General features: G+C 34.0%; 1 protein-coding gene across 1 annotated transcript in view; it reads left to right on the top strand.

Annotated features, from left to right (window-relative positions):
- The window catches only part of CSMD1 (CUB and Sushi multiple domains 1), a 2529117-nt gene that overhangs the window by 2013768 nt on the left and 496780 nt on the right, over positions 1–18569 (top strand). The window contains exons 25-27 of the mRNA XM_006866725.1: positions 2562–2753; positions 11877–12015; positions 16787–16974. Coding sequence (XP_006866787.1) covers positions 2562–2753; positions 11877–12015; positions 16787–16974 — 519 coding nt within the window. The remainder of the gene's footprint in view (positions 1–2561; positions 2754–11876; positions 12016–16786; positions 16975–18569) is intronic.

The following is an 18569-nucleotide window of genomic DNA, read 5'->3' as shown; positions in this document are numbered from 1 at the left end:
CACAACTCAAAATGAAGAGAAACAGCTGTAAACATCCATTAATAATTGGAACATGGAATGTACAAAGTATGAATCTAGGAAAATTGGAAATTTTCAAAAAATGAAATGTAATACATAAACATGGCTATCTTAGGCATTAGTGAGCTGAAATGGACTGGTATTGGCCATTATGAACCTGACAATCACATGGTTTCCTATGTTGTGAATAACAAATTGAAGAGAAATGGTGTTGCATTCATTGTCAAAAAGAACATATCCAGATCAGTCATGAGATAAAATGCTGTCTGTGATAGGATAATATCCATGATCTACAGGGAAGCACAGTTAATACCACTACTATTCAAGTTTACACACCAACCACTAAATCCAGTGAGAATGAAATAGAAGAATTCTACCAACTTTTTCCATCTGAAATTGATCAAACATGCAATCAAGATTCATTGATAATTACTAGTGGTTGTGATGCAAAGGTTGGGAACAAAGAGGAAGGATCAGTAGTTGGAAAATATGGCATTAGTGATAGAAATGATGCTGGAGAATGCATGGTAGAATTCTGCAAAATCAATTATTTATTCATTTCAAATACCGTCTTTAGACAGTGTAAGAAAAGATTATACACATGGACCTCAGCAGATAGAATATACAGATGCTAAATTGACTACATCTGTGGAAAGAAACAATGGGAAAGCTCCATATCATCAGTCAGAACAAGGGCAGGAGCACATTGTGGAAAAGACCATGAATTGCTCATACGCAAATTCAAACTGAAGCTGACGAAAATAAAAACAAGTGCACGAGAGCCAAAATATGACCTTGCGTATAAGAGTTGTGGGATGACATCAAGAACATCAAACAGGAAGAAACCAAAAAGCCATTAAGAAGACAAGAAAGAAGGAAAAGTTCAAAATAGTTGTCAGAAGACACACTTATGGTAGCAGCAGTCAAGAAATCAAACGATGTATTGCATTAGGCAAATCAGCAGCACAAGACTTTTTTTAAAGTGTTGAGGAGCAAAAATGTCAGCTTGAGGACTAAGGTGCACCTGACCCAAACCATTGTATCTTCAATAACTTCATTTGCATGCGAAAGCTGGAGAGTCAATAAGGAAGGTCTGGTAACGTAGTGGTTACGAATCGGGCTGTGAACCTCAGAGTCAGCAGTTCAAAACTACAAGCTGTTCCACAAGCTAAAGGTGAGGCATTCTGCTCCTATAAAGATTTAAAGCCTAAGAAACCCTGTACAGGGTTGCTATGAGTCTGAACTGACTCCATGGCACATAACAACAACAATAGAATAATTGATGCATTTAAAAGGTATGGTGTTGGTAGATAATATTGAAAGTGCCATGGGCTGCCAAAAGAACCAACAGATCCATGCTGGAAGAACTGCAGACAGACTGCTCCTTGGAAGCCAGGATGGCTAAACTTCGTCTCTCATACTTAGGATGTATTGTCAGGAGCGACCAGTCGCTGGAGGAGGAAGGTAAGGTGGAAGGTGAAAGGTCAGAGAAAAAGAGGAAGACACTTAACGAGATGGATTGGCCAAGTAGCAGTATCAATGGGCTAAAGCATGGCAACAATAGTGAGGTTGGCCCAGGATGGAGCAATGTTTCGTTCTGGTGTGCATAAGACGAGTGTTGGTCATCTTTCATTCTTCATACATATTGTCAGGAGGGACCAGTTCCTGGAGAGGGATATCATGTTTGCTAAAGTGGAGGGTCAGAGAAGGAGAGGAAGACTCCCAGTGAGATGGACTGGCAAAACGGCAGCATCAATGGGCTCAACTGTGGCAACAATTGTTAGGTTGGCCCAGAAATGGGCAGTGTTTCATTCTGTTGTGCATAGGTTCGCTGTAAGTCTGTACTGACTCGATGGTATCTAACAACAAAACAATTTCAATATTATTGATTAAAAACTTTGACTAAGTATGTGATCACACAATTTATTGCACAAACTGGAACACTTCTAAAGGTAAAAAGTGATTATTAATAATTTTGCTAAGACTAGAGGGCCTGTGAGATCTATGATTGAAATATACTGGTAATCATCTCTAGTCTACTACAATTTTTGCTGTTAAGTTCTTTGGAGTTACTTCTGACTCATAGTGACCCATTCCAATTAGAACAATAATAAACATTATTTGGTCAGGTTAGCTGACATGGACCTAGAGGGAATTCTTGCTGTTCTGTTCTACTCTAGGTTTCTTGCAATCCATATACTGTAAATCATTTAACTTGTGATACATGCTTTCATTTAAAATATTGTTTTTGAGGACATGTGAAGAGAATATTTTTGAACATATTTCTGTACTAAATAGAGCATTATATATCTCCTTGTTATGTTTCATGATTGTTTGCATTTTTTAAAAGTCTTTGGTAGATTTTGTTCCAAGTAAGGTACATGTTAGTGAATGTATCCACAGAAGAAAAAAAAAAAATTTAGTATGTTTATAAACAAATTTTGCATAAAACATAGGGTTTCAACCCAAAAGAGTCACTAAACTTATGCTACTGTAGAATCAAGTTTCTTATCATTTGATGTATTGCTGTCTTGTCTTTATAGCAACGATTGCATCAACCTGCAATGATCCAGGTATGCCTCAGAATGGTACCCGCTATGGGGATAGCAGAGAACCAGGAGATACCATCACATTCCAGTGTGACCCTGGATACCAGCTCCAAGGGCAAGCTAAAATCACCTGTGTGCAACTGAATAACCGATTCTTTTGGCAACCAGATCCTCCTACATGCATAGGTATATGTAACAGAAAATTTTATATTTGGCAACAAATGCATGTTAGCACTAAAATTGCTTCTATAAATGTATTATTTCTTTTGAACTGTTTCTCAAGAGTTTCTTATATACCCTCAGGTTCTTTGAGACTGTATTTGTAGTTTACAGTTATGCTTTAAATCTTATTTTATTAGATGAAATAAAGAAAATCATTCACATAATATTACAGTTACTGGTATTTATCTAACAATTACTTTCTTTAACAAATCTTGCACAACTACATATCAGTTAAATTAGCCTAACTTAAATTTCTGGGTTGCTTAAAATTCATAACCTTACCATTGCTTTAAAAATTTTTTAATATAGAAACATGCCTTAAGCAAAACCTACCCACTGAAAAATGCTTTCCCTTATGGATGGTTATTCTATCATATCAGTATAATTTTAAATAGAATCCTGAAAATGAGAAACTCTATCACTTATGTAAAAATGAAGATAAAAGTAAAAGTTATTTTTAAAATTCATTAGAATTTTATAGTTTGTCATTATTAAAAGGATAACAATTATTTCTGCAAACTATAATTTAGCCTACTAGCTAAAAGATAACGTTATCTTTCATGTGGTTTTAAGGTAGCAAACATTTTTTATATAAAAATAGAGATTGCATGTAGATTGTCTCTTCATTCATTTAAATATTTCACTATAAAATCACTATTCAGAATATTTCCTCTTAACTTTAAGAAGAAAATCTTCTAAACTTTATTATTTTAATAAACTATCATATTTTAAGGAGCTCTAGTAAAGTAGTGGTTACAAATAGGTCTGCTAATCTCAAGGACAGCAAGCAGTTTAAAACGATCAGCAGTTTCACAGGAGAAAGATAAAGTGTTCTGCTCCTGTAAAGATTTACAGCTTCAGAAATCCTATACAGGGTGGCTATGAGTCAGAACTGGCTCCATAGCATATAACCAGCCATCATATTTTAGGAGTCTTTGAGCAGCACTGTGCAAGCAGCGCTGAACTAGTAAGCTCAAAGTCAGTGGTTTAAACCCACCTGTCTCTCTCCTTGAAAACATTATACAGGGTCGCTATGAGTTGGAACTGACTTGACAACATCACATTTTAATATTTATTCCTTATAATCTGTTGAAAATGTAAATTTTAATTAACCTGAAAAGAGAGGAAGTAATAATGAATGACATATGTCTGTAGTTAATGGGTCATGCCATACATTCCATATAAGGTAAACTTGTAAGGGTTTTTACCATTTAAAATGGTTTTTATTGTCATATACACAGTAGTACAGAAATTTTCAGTAGACCTGGAGAGTTATTTTGCACAGCTTTTAACTTTTTACAAAGTACTTATCTTATCTTAGTATTCTGAAAATAGATGAGTTTTGATAGCTTTGCTTATTAGCATTCTCAACCTTGTCTGAGAGCTATCCATGTATATTTAATGTTTTGTGCTGCATTTACATTTTATAACTTTGTGAGCATAGTCATGCATTTTATTTCAAGCTGAATGAATCACCAGGAGATGTGCAAGATATCTGTGTATTTATTTTTTGTAAAGTAATAATCTATAAATGCAGCAATCATTTTAAACCTATATTTAAAGTAGGAAATAGCTTTATTTTTCCTTTTTTCATATGTTTAAAACTCATGAAGGACTTGGTTAAAAATCAATGCAACTCCAAATTAATCTCATAAAAGGCAACAACTAAAAAATTAATTTAAACAAGTACCTATTCAATTTGACCATCTTCCCAACTAAGATATAGTCTTTGGTTGGTCCATTCCTTATTTACCTAGTTTTGATAAGCAGTTCAATAGTTCTATTCTCAGTAAAGAAAATAGATAATATTCCTCTGTCTTCAATACAAGCTCCAAGTAGGAGCTAAAATTACTTGTCACAATTGAATGAGGCTGGTGTATCATTGTGGATTAAAACGCTGAATTGCAAAATCAATTTGAACCAATTCAAGCTCACCAGCTGCTCCATGAAAACCCTATACAGGGTTGCTATGGGTCGGAACTGACTCAATGGAATTTAACAACATTCATTTGGCATCCTGATCTACCCATGCACATTGATATTGGATAACTAAGAGTGGAAAATATGTATTTGGAAATAACAAACATCATCTTTTCATTAAATTGTACATCTATTATTTTGGGTTTTTGTTGTTGTTGTTGTTGTTTGTTTTTTTTGGAAAGAAGCCCATTGATCGCTTGTAAAAAACTATTCCAATGGATATTTATGGAAATTAACCCACCATTAATATACTGTAGGCTCCTTCCTCCCATTTCAAATGTAAAAGTAAAAAAGAGTTGCTGTCCAGACTCACGGAGACTCCATGGGTTACAAAGATGAACTGATCTATAGAGTTTTATGGTTTGTGATTGGAACTCATTCAGTGGCTCTGTAGAAGGAAAATCTGGTGAATTGCTTCCTTAAAAATCATAACCAAGAAAACCTACAGCGAAATCCTACTCTGTAACACATGGGGTCTTTATGAGTGAGTGGGAGCCAAGACAACTAAAAATAACAACAGTCTTTATGGATGCGGATGCCAGGGTTTTGACTCCTGGTACCTTAAGTGGATTCAAACAGTGAATTTTTAAGTTTCTGACTGCAAGCTACTTTCTCCATCCCACAGTTCACAACCTACTGTCATCCATTTGATTCCAACTTATAGAAGCCCTACGTAGGGTTTCTGAGACTATAAATATGAAAGTCTACAACTGCATCTTTCTGCCAAAGAGTGACTGATGGATTTGAACTGCCCACCCTGTTATTAGCAGCCTAATCCCTAAATACAAAGACACTTGACATTTTTCCACTGAGCATAGGTAAATTAAGTGTGTTTTAGCAGATCTTGTCTAAGCACTTACCTAAATTCTGTTCTGTTGACCCATAATATTCGTTTTGCTTTGCAATAACTTTTTCCCTCTTTAAAAATAAAACATGTTTATTTTGAAACTTTTATAAACTATTGAAAACAAAAACACAAAACCAAACTCATTGTAGTCAAATTGATATAAGTTATAGCATTTTACAACAACATAGGCGTTATATAGTTAAGCAAAAAGAGGAGAAAAACAGCTGCAATCTTTTTACCTGAAGATGATTATTATTAACTTTGTTTTGTTAAGTGCCTTCAAGTATGTGTTCTGACTCTTAGAGATCCTTTCTTGAGTTTCCAAAGAACAACTGGTGGATTTGAACTGCTGACTTTGTGGTTCACAGTTCACTGCTGATCCTACAGTATTTTATCCAGTATTTTATACATACAAGGGAGTTTCAGAAAAGTTTGTGAAAAATGGAATAGAAAATAATGGAATTTTTCCCCTGAGCTTTTTAAAGCCTCCTTCTATGTAATCTATGTTTAAAATATTTGTAAATTACATCATCCTGTATTATTACTTTATAAATTGTACTTTTTACTTACAAATGTATGGTAAGTACCATTGTGTGTCTGTGTGCTATTGTGTATTTTCTACTATTTAAGTACTAATGATTTACAGTATTTCTTTGTGTGTAATACTAATATTTATTTCATTTGTTCATTATTTTAGATTTAGGTTGTTTCATTTTTTCCCTATTATTCTGATTTCTGCATATGCCCTTGTTTCAAAATACATTGTTCATTATTTACAAATGAAATATTTCTAAAATTTACAGATTTCTAGGCTTTAAAAGCATGTGTTGACACTCCTCGTAGAGGCTACACCAATTTACCCTGATTTTAGCCATGAATGATAAAGGTTTATTTCCCCTACTAAAAAATTTTTTAAAAGACTAGATATGATGCTTTTTTAATTTCATAATTTAATATACTCAGAAAATGATGTTCCTTATTGTTTTGGTTTGCATATTAAACTAACCATGAGAATGAGCTTTTTTTCATTAGTCAATTGGCCATTTAAATTTGTTCTTCACTGATTTTCCCTTTTATTATTAGTGCATTTTCCAGACTTTTAATGTTTTTGTTTTAGAAAATGTTTTAAACTCTCATCTGTTTTATATGCTGCAAATATTTTCACCAGTATTATCATTTGTTTTTATAATTTGCTTGCAGTATAATTTGATGCCCTACTTTTTTCAATCCTCAATGTACTCCTATGAAACAGTCCTATGATGAAGAGGATCTTTCTTTTTCCATTTTTAAGCTGAATTAAATAGGACTGACCCTCCAGTCCAAAGAATTCTTTAAAAACCTGTTGCTGTCTAGTCAGTTACAGTTTATAGGCTGGTGCAGTACAGCAGAATTGTGTTCCATACAGTTTTCAGTGGCTGATTTTTTCTTTAGCAGATCTCTAGGTCTTTCATCCAAGGCACTCCTACTTTGTAATTCTGAGTGAATTTGAGTCATAATTAGATTACAATTCTCCATAATTAGATTCCATTTCTTGTATTATCCACAATCCCTTGACCTTAACTCCAAATTCTAAAGAGCTATAAAAACTAAAATTTATCATAGGTTTTCAAACTTAAACAACTAAATGTAATACAAACAGAAGGTAGCAAACTTACTTGGTCTAATAAATTGTTAATGTTGTTTGTTAGGTGCTATCGAGTCAGTACTGGCTCATAATGACCCTATGCACAACAGAACGAAACACTGCCCAATCCTGGGCTAGCCTCACAATTGTTGCCAAGCTTGAGGGCATTGATGCTGCCGCATTGCCAATCCATCTTGCTGGGTTCTTCCTCTTTTTCTCTGACTCTCCACCTTACCAAACATGATATCCCGCTCCAGTGACTGGTCCCTCCTGACAATACGTCTAAAACATGAGAGATGAGGCCATCCTGACATCCAAGGAGCACTCTGGCTGCACTTCTTCCAACACAGATATGTTTGTTCTTTTGCCAGCCCACGGTATTTTCAATATAAATGCTATGATATAAAGTGTGTTCTTTACAGACTATTACCACGTTTGAGGTATGATTATTCTAGTATTTTGATGCAGAATAAGTGATGTGTTTCATTAGAGATTTGGCTTCAAACCTAGATGGATGAGATTGTATATATGTCCTTAAATGTTTGGATAAAGGGTTGTGGATTTATATGAAGTTTAATCTTTATATCCATTAATTTTGGAGACTTTCCTAGTGTCACTAATTTGTGCTTTTCCACTAAAGTCTAATCTTATCCTAAATATTTTTCAAGTTCTCTAATTAAATCCTAATGAACCTAAAATAAAGAATACCAGACCAAAGAAGAGCACAAACAAGGCAAGACAATAGGACTTTATTACATTGTAAAGCCTTTGAAAGTGCCTCTTGGGATGTGTACTGATAAGAAAAAATATCCCCCTTGTTTTTTCTCTTAAATCATTATTTACATCATATCTCTGAACTCTTCTTACTACTGGTTGTATCCTGTATAGCCCATGACCTGAATCTGTCATTTTTTATCTTTCAAACCTGCATGAAGGAGAACCTTCTTAGTTCTCTCTTGTTGTTGTTGTTAGGTGCCATCAAGTTGGTATTGACTCATAGAGACCTTATGCACAGCAGAACAAAACACTGCCAGATCCTGGGCCAACCTCACAATTGTTGCCATGCTCAAGCCTATTGATGCTGCTACTTTGCCAATCCATCTTGTTGGGGTCTTCCTCTTTTTCACTTACCCTTGACCCTACTAAACATGATATCCTTCTCCAGCGACTAACAATATGTCTGAAGTATGAGAGACGAAGTTTGGCCATCCTGGCCTCCAAGAAGCACTCTGGGTATACTTCTTCCAACACAAATCTGTTTGTTCTTTTGGCAGCCCATGTCACTTTCAATATTCTCCTCTAACACCATAATTCAAAAGCATCAATTCTTCTATGGTCTTCTTTATTCAGTATTCAGCTTTCACATGCATATGAGGTTATTGAAAATACTATGGCTTGGGTTAGGCACACCTTAGTCCTCAAGCTGACATCTTTGCTCTTCAACACTTTAAAAAGTTCTTGTGCAGAAGATTTGCCTAATGCAGTATGTCATTTGATTTCTTGACTGCTGTTTCCATGAGTGTTGAAGGTTGATCCAAGAAGAATGAAATCTTTGACAACTTCAATCTTTTCTCATTGATAAAAATGTTGTTTATTGGTTCAGTGGTGAGGATTTTTGTTTTGTTTACATTGAGCTGCAATCTATACTGAAGGCTGTGCTCTTTGCATTCATCATTGAATATTTGAAGTCTTCTTCATGTTCAGCAAGCAAGTTTGTATCATCTGCATATCTCAGGTTGTTAATGAGTCTTTCTCCAATTCTGATGCCACATTTTTCTTCATAAAACCCAGATTCTTGGATTATTTGCTCAGCATACAGGTTGAATAAGTATGGTGAAAGAATACAACCCTGTCACACATCTTTCTTAAATTTAACCCATTCAGTGTTCCCATGTTCTGTTCGAACAACTGCCTCTTGGTCCAGGTACAGATTCCTCATGAGCACAATTGGCCTTCTTTTGCTCCATGAACACTGCCTCTAACTTGTCCATGCTTCTTATGCTTAACACTGTCAGTATCTACTGCTTAATTCTGGGAAGGGTATTGTCCTATAAAAAACAATAATGTAATATTGTTCTTAAGTGCCATCGAGTTGGTTCTGACTAATAGCACCCTTGTATAGAGTGTCTGAGGCATAGCTGGCGAGTTTGAACCACCAACCTTGTGGTTGAAACCAACCTTGAGGTCGAGTGCTTATCTTACAATGCCACACCAGGGCTCCAATAATATAATTGTTTCTGCATAATTTATAAAATGAAATTGCATAGTAGGGGCATAATTTTAATCATTCTTATCAAAATTAAATTATATTATGCTTATCAAGTATATATCTGTAAATTGTTGTTAAGTGCCATCAAGTTGGTTCCAACTCATAGTGACCCTGTATAGGGTTTCCTAGGAGCAGCTGGTGAGTTTGAACTGCTGATCCTGTGGTTCAAACCTACCTGCTATATTAGTGATGGAGCCGTGGTGTTACTCTGAAGGATAATCTACTGGACTGCAAGGTTAGTTTGATCCATAAGGTCGGTTGTTCAAACTCAGTAGCCACTCCTAAGAAACTCTATACATGGTTGCTATGGGTTAGAACCAACTCAACAGCACTTAACAACAACACATTGGCCATAGGTTGCCTTTGATTAACCTGTGAAATTAAGATTAAAAAAATTTTCACTGAGCATTAGTTATCTTTTTAGTTATAAAAAATCAAACTTTAGGAAAACTAAAGGTGCATTTAAAGACATATCCATTATAGAAAATTGGAAAGCATATTTTTCATCTTACTTTTACTGCCTTCAATTAATTATTTTTTTAAGTCATTTTTTGTGAAAAGGGGGCATTTTAGGGCATTTTTAGGCATTTTTTATCTACTAGTTTTTTTTATAATTGCATATATATGCTATGGAGTCCTGGTGTGGTGCTGTGAGTTAACATGCTGGACTGCAAAGTAAGTTTGAGCCTCAAGGTTGGCAGTTCAAGCTCAGCAGTCTCACCTCAGAAACCCTATTATAGGTCGCTATCGGTCGGAACCAACTCAACAGCACTCAACAACAGCAAAACATATATGATACAGGAAAAAGTATAATATGGGGAAAATACTATAATTAAATAGATATTACATCTTTTTAGAAAACAACTTGAGAAATATTATAGTATTTCATATAAAGAAACTTTAAACAATATTCACACATATATTGAAAGTCCTTTTTGTGTACTTTGGAATGCCACAATATTTTAACACCTTTTACATGATATAAAATTTAAGAGAAATCCTATCTAGTAAATCAAACAATCCTAAACCCTTTCAGAATAACAAAAATTGGCTTATCTTTTAACAGTTCAAATTGTACAACTATTATCTTGCACATTTATTTAAAAATTGATGAGTAAATAAATTGCTATTGCCATATGTGGTGCTTACTTCTAATAATAATATTAAGCATTATCACGAAATAATATTTTTGCATGTAGGGTTCAGCTCAGCCTTTTACTGGTATGAACCCAAAGCCACTATCATCCAGTTGATTTTGTCTCATAGTGAGACCAAAGAAAGCTATAAAGCACACTAGTACTGCTCTTGAGTGTTTCTCAGACTGCAAACCTTTACCAGAGCATACAGCCTCATCTTTCTCCTGCAGAGCACCTGATGGATTTGAAATGCTGATTGTGTAGTTAGCAGCTCAATGCTTGCCTCACAGTATCACCAGGACTTCATGGTATAATCCCTAGTGGTCACTTAAAGATTCCATGTTGTCTTCTCATTTTTGAAAAGTTGGGAAAATAACACAAGTCTTACATAGATACGATGATTGAAGACATTCATCAAATAACATGCATGCATTTATTCAACAGACTTTTCCTGTGTTGTGCTGGGAAATGCGGATACAAGACTAAACAAAAGATAAATGATCTTTCTATCACATAAGAAGTCTTGGTGTGGTGCTGTAGAATAAAGCACTGAACCACAAGGTATGTGGTTCAAACCCACCATTCACTTCTCAGAAATCCTAAACAGGGTTGCTATGAGTCAGAACTGATTCCTCAGCTCTTACTACCAATATGACATGAAGAATGCTTTCCACCATAAGTCAGCAAAAACTTTGGAAACCATTGTTGTAATTAAGTGCCGTCAAGTCGTTTCCAACTCATAGCGACCTGTATAGGGTTTCTGAGGAGTGGGTGAAAAGCTTGAACCATCTACCTTGTAAAACAAAGCATAAAATCATGTTCATAGTGATTGTTTTATTCCCCTGTCCAAGTTTTTTGTTTTTTGATTTGTGTTTTTGTCTGTGTATATGTTATAGAGTACAGGAGATTTAAGTTAATTTATCTAGCTTAATTTAATAAAATTTTAATTTACAGGAAACAAATTATATTTGTTAAATGTTTGAAGATTCTCCCTAAAAGTGGTATGATGACTTACTTAAAATTCATTAACAATTATATGAAAAATATAAAGACATATTTTATGTTAAATTTTTATTTGGATAATTATTTAATAGTTTGATGCTTAGTCTCTTTGAAGAAGAAAATGCTGATGAATGAGCCTTTTTTTCCCCTCAAAAATATAACTGTGTGATGTTTCAGTTCACACTGACCAGCATTTTTCTCTTTCCTCTATTTTCCTCTTTTGTGACAGCTGCATGTGGAGGGACTCTGACTGGCCCGGCGGGCGTTATTTTGTCACCTAACTACCCACAACCATATCCTCCTGGGAAAGAATGTGACTGGAGAATTAAAGTGAACCCAGACTTTGTCATTGCTTTGATATTCAAAAGGTACCATATCTTGTAGAATACCTCTTTTGGGTAGACTTTTTAATGGTATACATAAAAATTACTTCATTTATCATTTCATACAATCTTCAATTCTATCTCCACCTAAGACCTAGATTTATGGCTAATAGGTATTACATGAGCCTGAAAATGAATTCAATTGCTTTGGAACATTCTGCTTGTGCTGGGATTCATAAGAGGAACTAAAAATTACCTTTAAATACTATCTTACACAAATATGTTCTATATGAGAAGGCTTAATTTACAAACTGTTTATGAAAAGTAATGAAAAATATAATATACATGTATTATTCATTGATGTCTCATATTATTTAAATGTGTGGTAGCCAATTCATCTTCACAGCATATTGTGTGAATTTCCAAGGTTAACATTATAAATTATCATTAACAACATTATTATTATCATTAAGGTAGTCATGATTTGCTAAAGCTTTGAAAAGGAAAGCTCCCCAAAATCTGATTGTTCTAGAATCTGGATTATGAGACATAAATCTTTAAAATCCACCTGCTTCTTCTTGTTAATTTAGCTTTTAAAAAATTCAAATGTTTGATTTGTTCCAAAAAGAAAATTCTGTAAGACTATCACATTATTTTAATCATATTGTGGTTGTTAAGTGTCATTGAGTTGGTTCTGACTCACAGTGACCCTCTGTAGGGTTTCCGTAGAGTAGCTGGTGGGTTTGAACTGCCGACATTGTGGTTCACAGTCCAGTGCTGATCTTACAAGATCATACCAGGATCACTTTAATCATATTATGTATGACAATTACGTATCTTTCAAACTTCAATATCTTTTCCAACTTTACACTTTTATTTTTGAATCAAATGAATTGTGAGTGGGTCTATGGACTGCCCTATTGATCACTTACCTATCTAGAGCAAAGGAGGCGTCTACTTATTTTTGGGTTAGTTGAATAAGTCTCCTTTCCTTAGATATTTACATCAATATCTAAGGCCCAGATGTGATTTTTTTTTTTTTTCATTTTCTCCTTCTGATCAATTCTGAGTCAGTAACTTAAACCTCTATGATTTTGAATTTTAAGTAGTTTGATAAGCCAAGTTGTTCAAACTACCAGCTGTTCCACAGGAGAAAGATGAGGCTTTCTGCTCCCATAAGGATGTGCAGCCTTGGAAACCCTGTGCAGGGTCACTATGAGTGGGAATCGACTCTACAGTACTTAACAACAACAACAACAACAACAACAACACTGTCATTAAGCATCTGCATAAACCAGTGAAATTTTCTGGCTATATTTTAAAATATCTTTCTCTCTTTTTTTTTTAATACTAAATTATAGTAGTGTCTTCATTGTAACCAAAAAATACTTCTGTTGTGAGCAAATTACAATTTTTTAAAAAAATTTAAAGTCTGCTAGTGAACACAGAGCCTTATTAGATGTTATGAATTCCATACCTTTCATTTTCAAAGTGACTATTAAGGTTTCTAAAATATCAGTCATTTGATATACATAAGACCATTTTATATAAGAAGTTTTTTTTCACTGTATTTTACATATCTATCATGAAAAAGGGGGGGCGACTAAAAACCTTCATTTCTTAGATTATCCAAATTAACCAACTCCATATCACAGTAAAATGACAGAAAAATAACTTACCTATAATGGTCACGAGTCAGGCGGTCTGCTAACCTCAAGACCAGCGTATGAAACGACCAGCCACTCTGTAGGAGAAAGATGAGGCTTTCGTCTCCCCTAAAGATTTACAGCCTCACAAACCCTATATGGGGTCACTATGAGTCGGAACCGACTCCATGGCACATCCCCACCACCACCACCGTTGTTACCACACGAATCTGAATTGCTTGGGTGGGCACAGGGGAAAATCATCTGGGACCTCAGCATTTGAGACCTATTTAGTAGGCATTTATTAGATGATTGGAATAGAATGTTTAACCACCAAAATGCACAGAATGAACTGTCCTTGGTGGCTGAGCAATCCTAAAAACACTGTTTTAAGTATAAGAAAAAATCAGATATGATTTTTTAGGTAAAGTGAGGGTCCAAAATTTCTAACAATAATGACAAAGAATAATATGACTTGGAGGATATTTGAGCCTAGGGCTCACTGTGGTTTTTGAGTCTTTGGGAAGGATGTTTCATCACCTCCTCCAGACACTGGGGCTCATGCTGTTCACACATTGCTACTGCATTTAAAATTGGTTTAAAAGTTTGGCTTGTATTTGCCTATTATTGTGGCTCAAGGGTATGGGCAGCTAGTATTGCTGTTCGGTGACATTGAGTTTGTTCCGACTCATAGCAACCCCATGTACAATACAAAGAAACACTGTTAGTTCTGTTCAATCCTCACAGTCCTTCCTATTTGAGTGCACTGTTACAGTCACTGTGTAAATCCATCTCACTGAGGATCTCCTTCTTTTCAAATGATCCTCTTCTAAGAAAGAAAACCAGAATTAACAAGTTAAACCATGATTAATTATAAAGTTAGTAGCTATGGTAGCATAATAGATTACAAACTGAGCTACTAACCACAAGGTTCAGTAGTTCGAATCTACCAGCTGCTCCACAGGAGAAAGATGATGCTTCTGGCTCCCATGAAGATTTACTGTCTCAGAAACCCTTTACTGGGTTGCTATGAGTCAGAACTGACTACACAACACATAACCACCACCAGTTGTAAAATTCACTCCCCACTTCTATGTTATGATTATGTTACATCCAAAAAAAAAAAAAAAAATAGAAGATAGAATAATTTTTTTTTCTGTGCCTGATTGTATTCCCAGTGTTAACTAAATAATTTATAACAATAAATGCCCATACTCATTGCTGTCAAGTTGATTCTGTCTTGTAGCAACCCTGTAGAATGGAATAGAAATGCCCCTTATGGTTTCCAAGGCTGTAATCTTTATGGAAATAAACTGTTAACATATTTTTCCTGCAAGACAGCTGATGTGTTTGAACCACCAGCTTTCCGGATGCAGCCAAGCATTTCACCACTGCACCACCAGGATTCCTTTAACAATAGTTAATTATACCTGTATTAGAGGGTGCACCATGATCAGTTTCTAGTAGCATCATTCACAGTTAGCTATTCCAAATAAATTATTATCTCAATCAAACTCTACTTGGTTGATAAAATTCCTGTTGTCCATTCATGCTATGGAATCTACTTTTTTATTCCTTTTTCTGATGCTTATTAGCTTATCAAATAAATAGACTAACAAATCTTATACAACTTATTTTAATAAATACATTCAGAGAGTTAAAACTTGAATGTGTATGTAGGTTTCACATAAATTGAAGTAGCATAATGTAGGCCTGACTTTAGATGATGTAGGTCTCATGACCATTTCCACACTTAGTTGCTTTTTTCAGAATGCTGTCTGAAATTTCAAAACTTGTTTTCTTTTTGCTTTTTTTTTTTTTTAACTTAAATCTCCATGAAAACTAGTCATTTAAGCACGAGCACATTTTGGCAAATATAAAAATCTTGGCCTGTGCCTGTTACCCAGGTAAGGCATCAAATGAAGGACGAGAGTGTGGAAGCTCCAGGAATTGGACCCATGTTACTGACACAAAAAGATCTCCAAATAACAATTAGAGAAAAACTGGAAGGGTTGATCATAATGCATTATTTTACTAACATATTCTATTTTTTTATATTCTGATCATACCAATGTCTTAGATAGTTGAACCAAGTTTAATTTTTTACTCTAAGAGTGTGCACACTTTGAAAGCTTACAGACTCTGCCAACGTTCACATCATAAACAGTACTGACATTTAAAACAGCATGTTTCTTGAGAGCTTTGGTTTTAATTGTTAGGCTCTTGGAGGATTAATAATATTGGATGAGTGAAAGAAGAGACAGAATTCATTATTGGAACTACTAATATTGACATATTTACCTAAGCAAGTAGAGCAATTACATTTTTAAACTAAAAGCAAACAAGCAAAAATAGCAAAAGTTTTCAGATTAGTCAACAACAGAGAGGATGCATATTTTTAAAACGAATACTATAAACACAAAAAATAAATATAACCAGCAATTTATCTCCTTTTAATGCAGTTCTTTCAAACTGCATTTCATTACCAATTCTATAAGCATAAAGAAGAGATATTATGCCTATATTTTTATTATTTATTTTTCTATAGCTATCTTTAAATTCCTGGTGTAGCACCTTAGGATAAGCACTTGACCTCAAGGTTGGGTTGAACCACAAGGTGGGTGGTTCAAATTCACCAGCTGCTCATTGGAAAACCTATACAGGGTTGCTATGAGTTGAAATTGACATGATGGTATGTAACAATAACAACAGTCTTAAAGTATGGAATGTAGCAGTTAGCTTCTAGTAGTAAATGTTATATTTTAAAATAATTGATGTTTCCTAATTATGCATTGCTATTTCTATATTTTATTATTATTGCTATATTTAACTTCTTAGTTGTCTTAATTTTTATGATTATTATTCAAAACAAAATCATAGCAGCACAATGGTTAAAGCACTGGACTACCAACTGAAAGTTTGAGCACATCAGTTGCTCTGTAGGAGGAAGATGTGTAGTCTGGTTATATAAAGTTTTGCAGCCTTGGAAACCATATGGAGCAGTTGTACTCTGTCTTATAGTTTCGCCACAAGTTGTAATCTACTCCATGGAAAGTTTAAAAAAATAATCATCAGTGTACTCTCAAAGATGTTATATACTGAAAGATAAGAAAAATATATATTAAGTAATATTGTAGCTAATATAAAAATATTCATATACTTTTTTATAGTTTCAATATGGAACCTAGCTATGACTTCCTGCATATATATGAAGGAGAAGATTCGAACAGCCCACTTATTGGAAGTTTTCAGGGATCTCAAGCTCCAGAAAGAATAGAAAGTAGTGGAAATAGTCTTTTTCTGGCATTTCGGAGTGATGCATCTGTCGGCTTGTCTGGGTTCGCCATTGAATTTAAAGGTATTATGATCAGTTTAATTTATGTAGAAATGTTTTGCAGCTGGATTCTGGTAATTGCATGGATTTCTTTATGAATTATATCTTTGTTTGCTTCATAAAATGCTAATATATGTCTTGGAAAGTGCTATGTCTCTAGTGTAGGAAAAAATTCAGACATTTCTTGCTTAAAGAAAAAAAAACATGGAGGAGGCATTTTCAAATTTATAAACATGAAAAAATAAATTATACTTTCTTCAATGAAGAGAATTATGACTTTTAAGAATTGTTTATATTTTGTTTTGTTGTTCATTTGTTTCATGAGGATAACTATATTAACATACATAAAAGTGGTTTAATTTATTTATTTTAATGTGAAAAATATCTGTGACCCCTTCCTTTGTCTCTACCACTAGTGTATAGTGATTTTATGAGGAGCTCTTACTCTGGTCATTGAGTCTCCTTTACTCATCAGATCTCTGGATTCTTCACTTTGTTTGAGATCTATCATTTCCTTTTATGAAATTCCAGGAAAAAGAAATAATCCTAACCTCAATATTTTGCTACTGGGTTCATTTAAATAAAATGTATTTATTTTAAATCATTTCTTGTGTTAATAAACAAATCACAAGGTATATTACAATTAGAGAAAAGAACTAACAAATGTAAATTCAAATTAATGAGAGTTTTATAAGTAAATTAATTAAATAAGTATGTAAATTATGAGTTCAAATAGGAGAGAGAAGTTAAAAGAAAATACAGGATGATTTTTTATTTCCATTAACTATTTAAAGATGATTTTAATGGTTTAAAAGTTCCCTAGTAGAGTCTGTGAAAAATAATCAGGAAAATAAATAAAGACAAGAATGATAATGGCATTGCATCAAGCAAAGAACAAGTTCATGGTATAGTCAGGGAAGCAAACTACAGAATGAATTCTTAGATATGGGGAGAAATAGAAGAAGTAACAGGGTTGTTATGCTGTGAAATGATATAAGAGTTCTGGCAAAATCAATCTACTCAGCCTCAAATGCAGGGATATTCAAACATATTCTTAACTGGAACGGACATTAACAACATTAGAACACACCGTATTATGAAGTCATCTAATTAGAAAACATGACAAATTGTAAACAAAAACAGCACCAATGATTTATCACCAAATATCCTGAAGTGACAACTTGGTAAATGGAACCAAAAGATTAGATGCAGTTCATTTGAATAAAACCATGCCATCTAAATCTAAATTAGTAACATAACATAGAAGTTCTGTGGAAGGTATGTAACAAAATAGTAAACTAAACTGAAACAAACTCATTAAGATATTTCTAACAAAAATACTCAGAAGGTTTAAAAGGCAACAGATCTATAGATATATAAATATACATAGACTAAAAAGTCATTCATTTTTTTTTATAGGAAGAAAAAAATATAACCTAGATTACCATTTGTATTTAATATGTATTAAGCACACAGAACCTGCATTTGCTGATGGGCAACAACTTAAAATGAAGAGAAATAGCTGTAAACATCCATTGAAAATTGGAACATGGAATGTACGAAGTATGAATTTGGGAAAATTGGAAGCGGTCAAAAATGAAATGGAACGCATAAACATA

This window comes from Chrysochloris asiatica, unplaced genomic scaffold, assembly GCF_000296735.1.
Source record: "Chrysochloris asiatica unplaced genomic scaffold, ChrAsi1.0 scaffold00095, whole genome shotgun sequence".
In the NCBI taxonomy this organism is placed as follows: Eukaryota; Metazoa; Chordata; class Mammalia; order Afrosoricida; family Chrysochloridae; genus Chrysochloris; species Chrysochloris asiatica.
The sequence above is the reverse complement of the archived record's forward strand: the minus strand, read 5'-3'. Positions and strand labels throughout refer to the sequence as shown.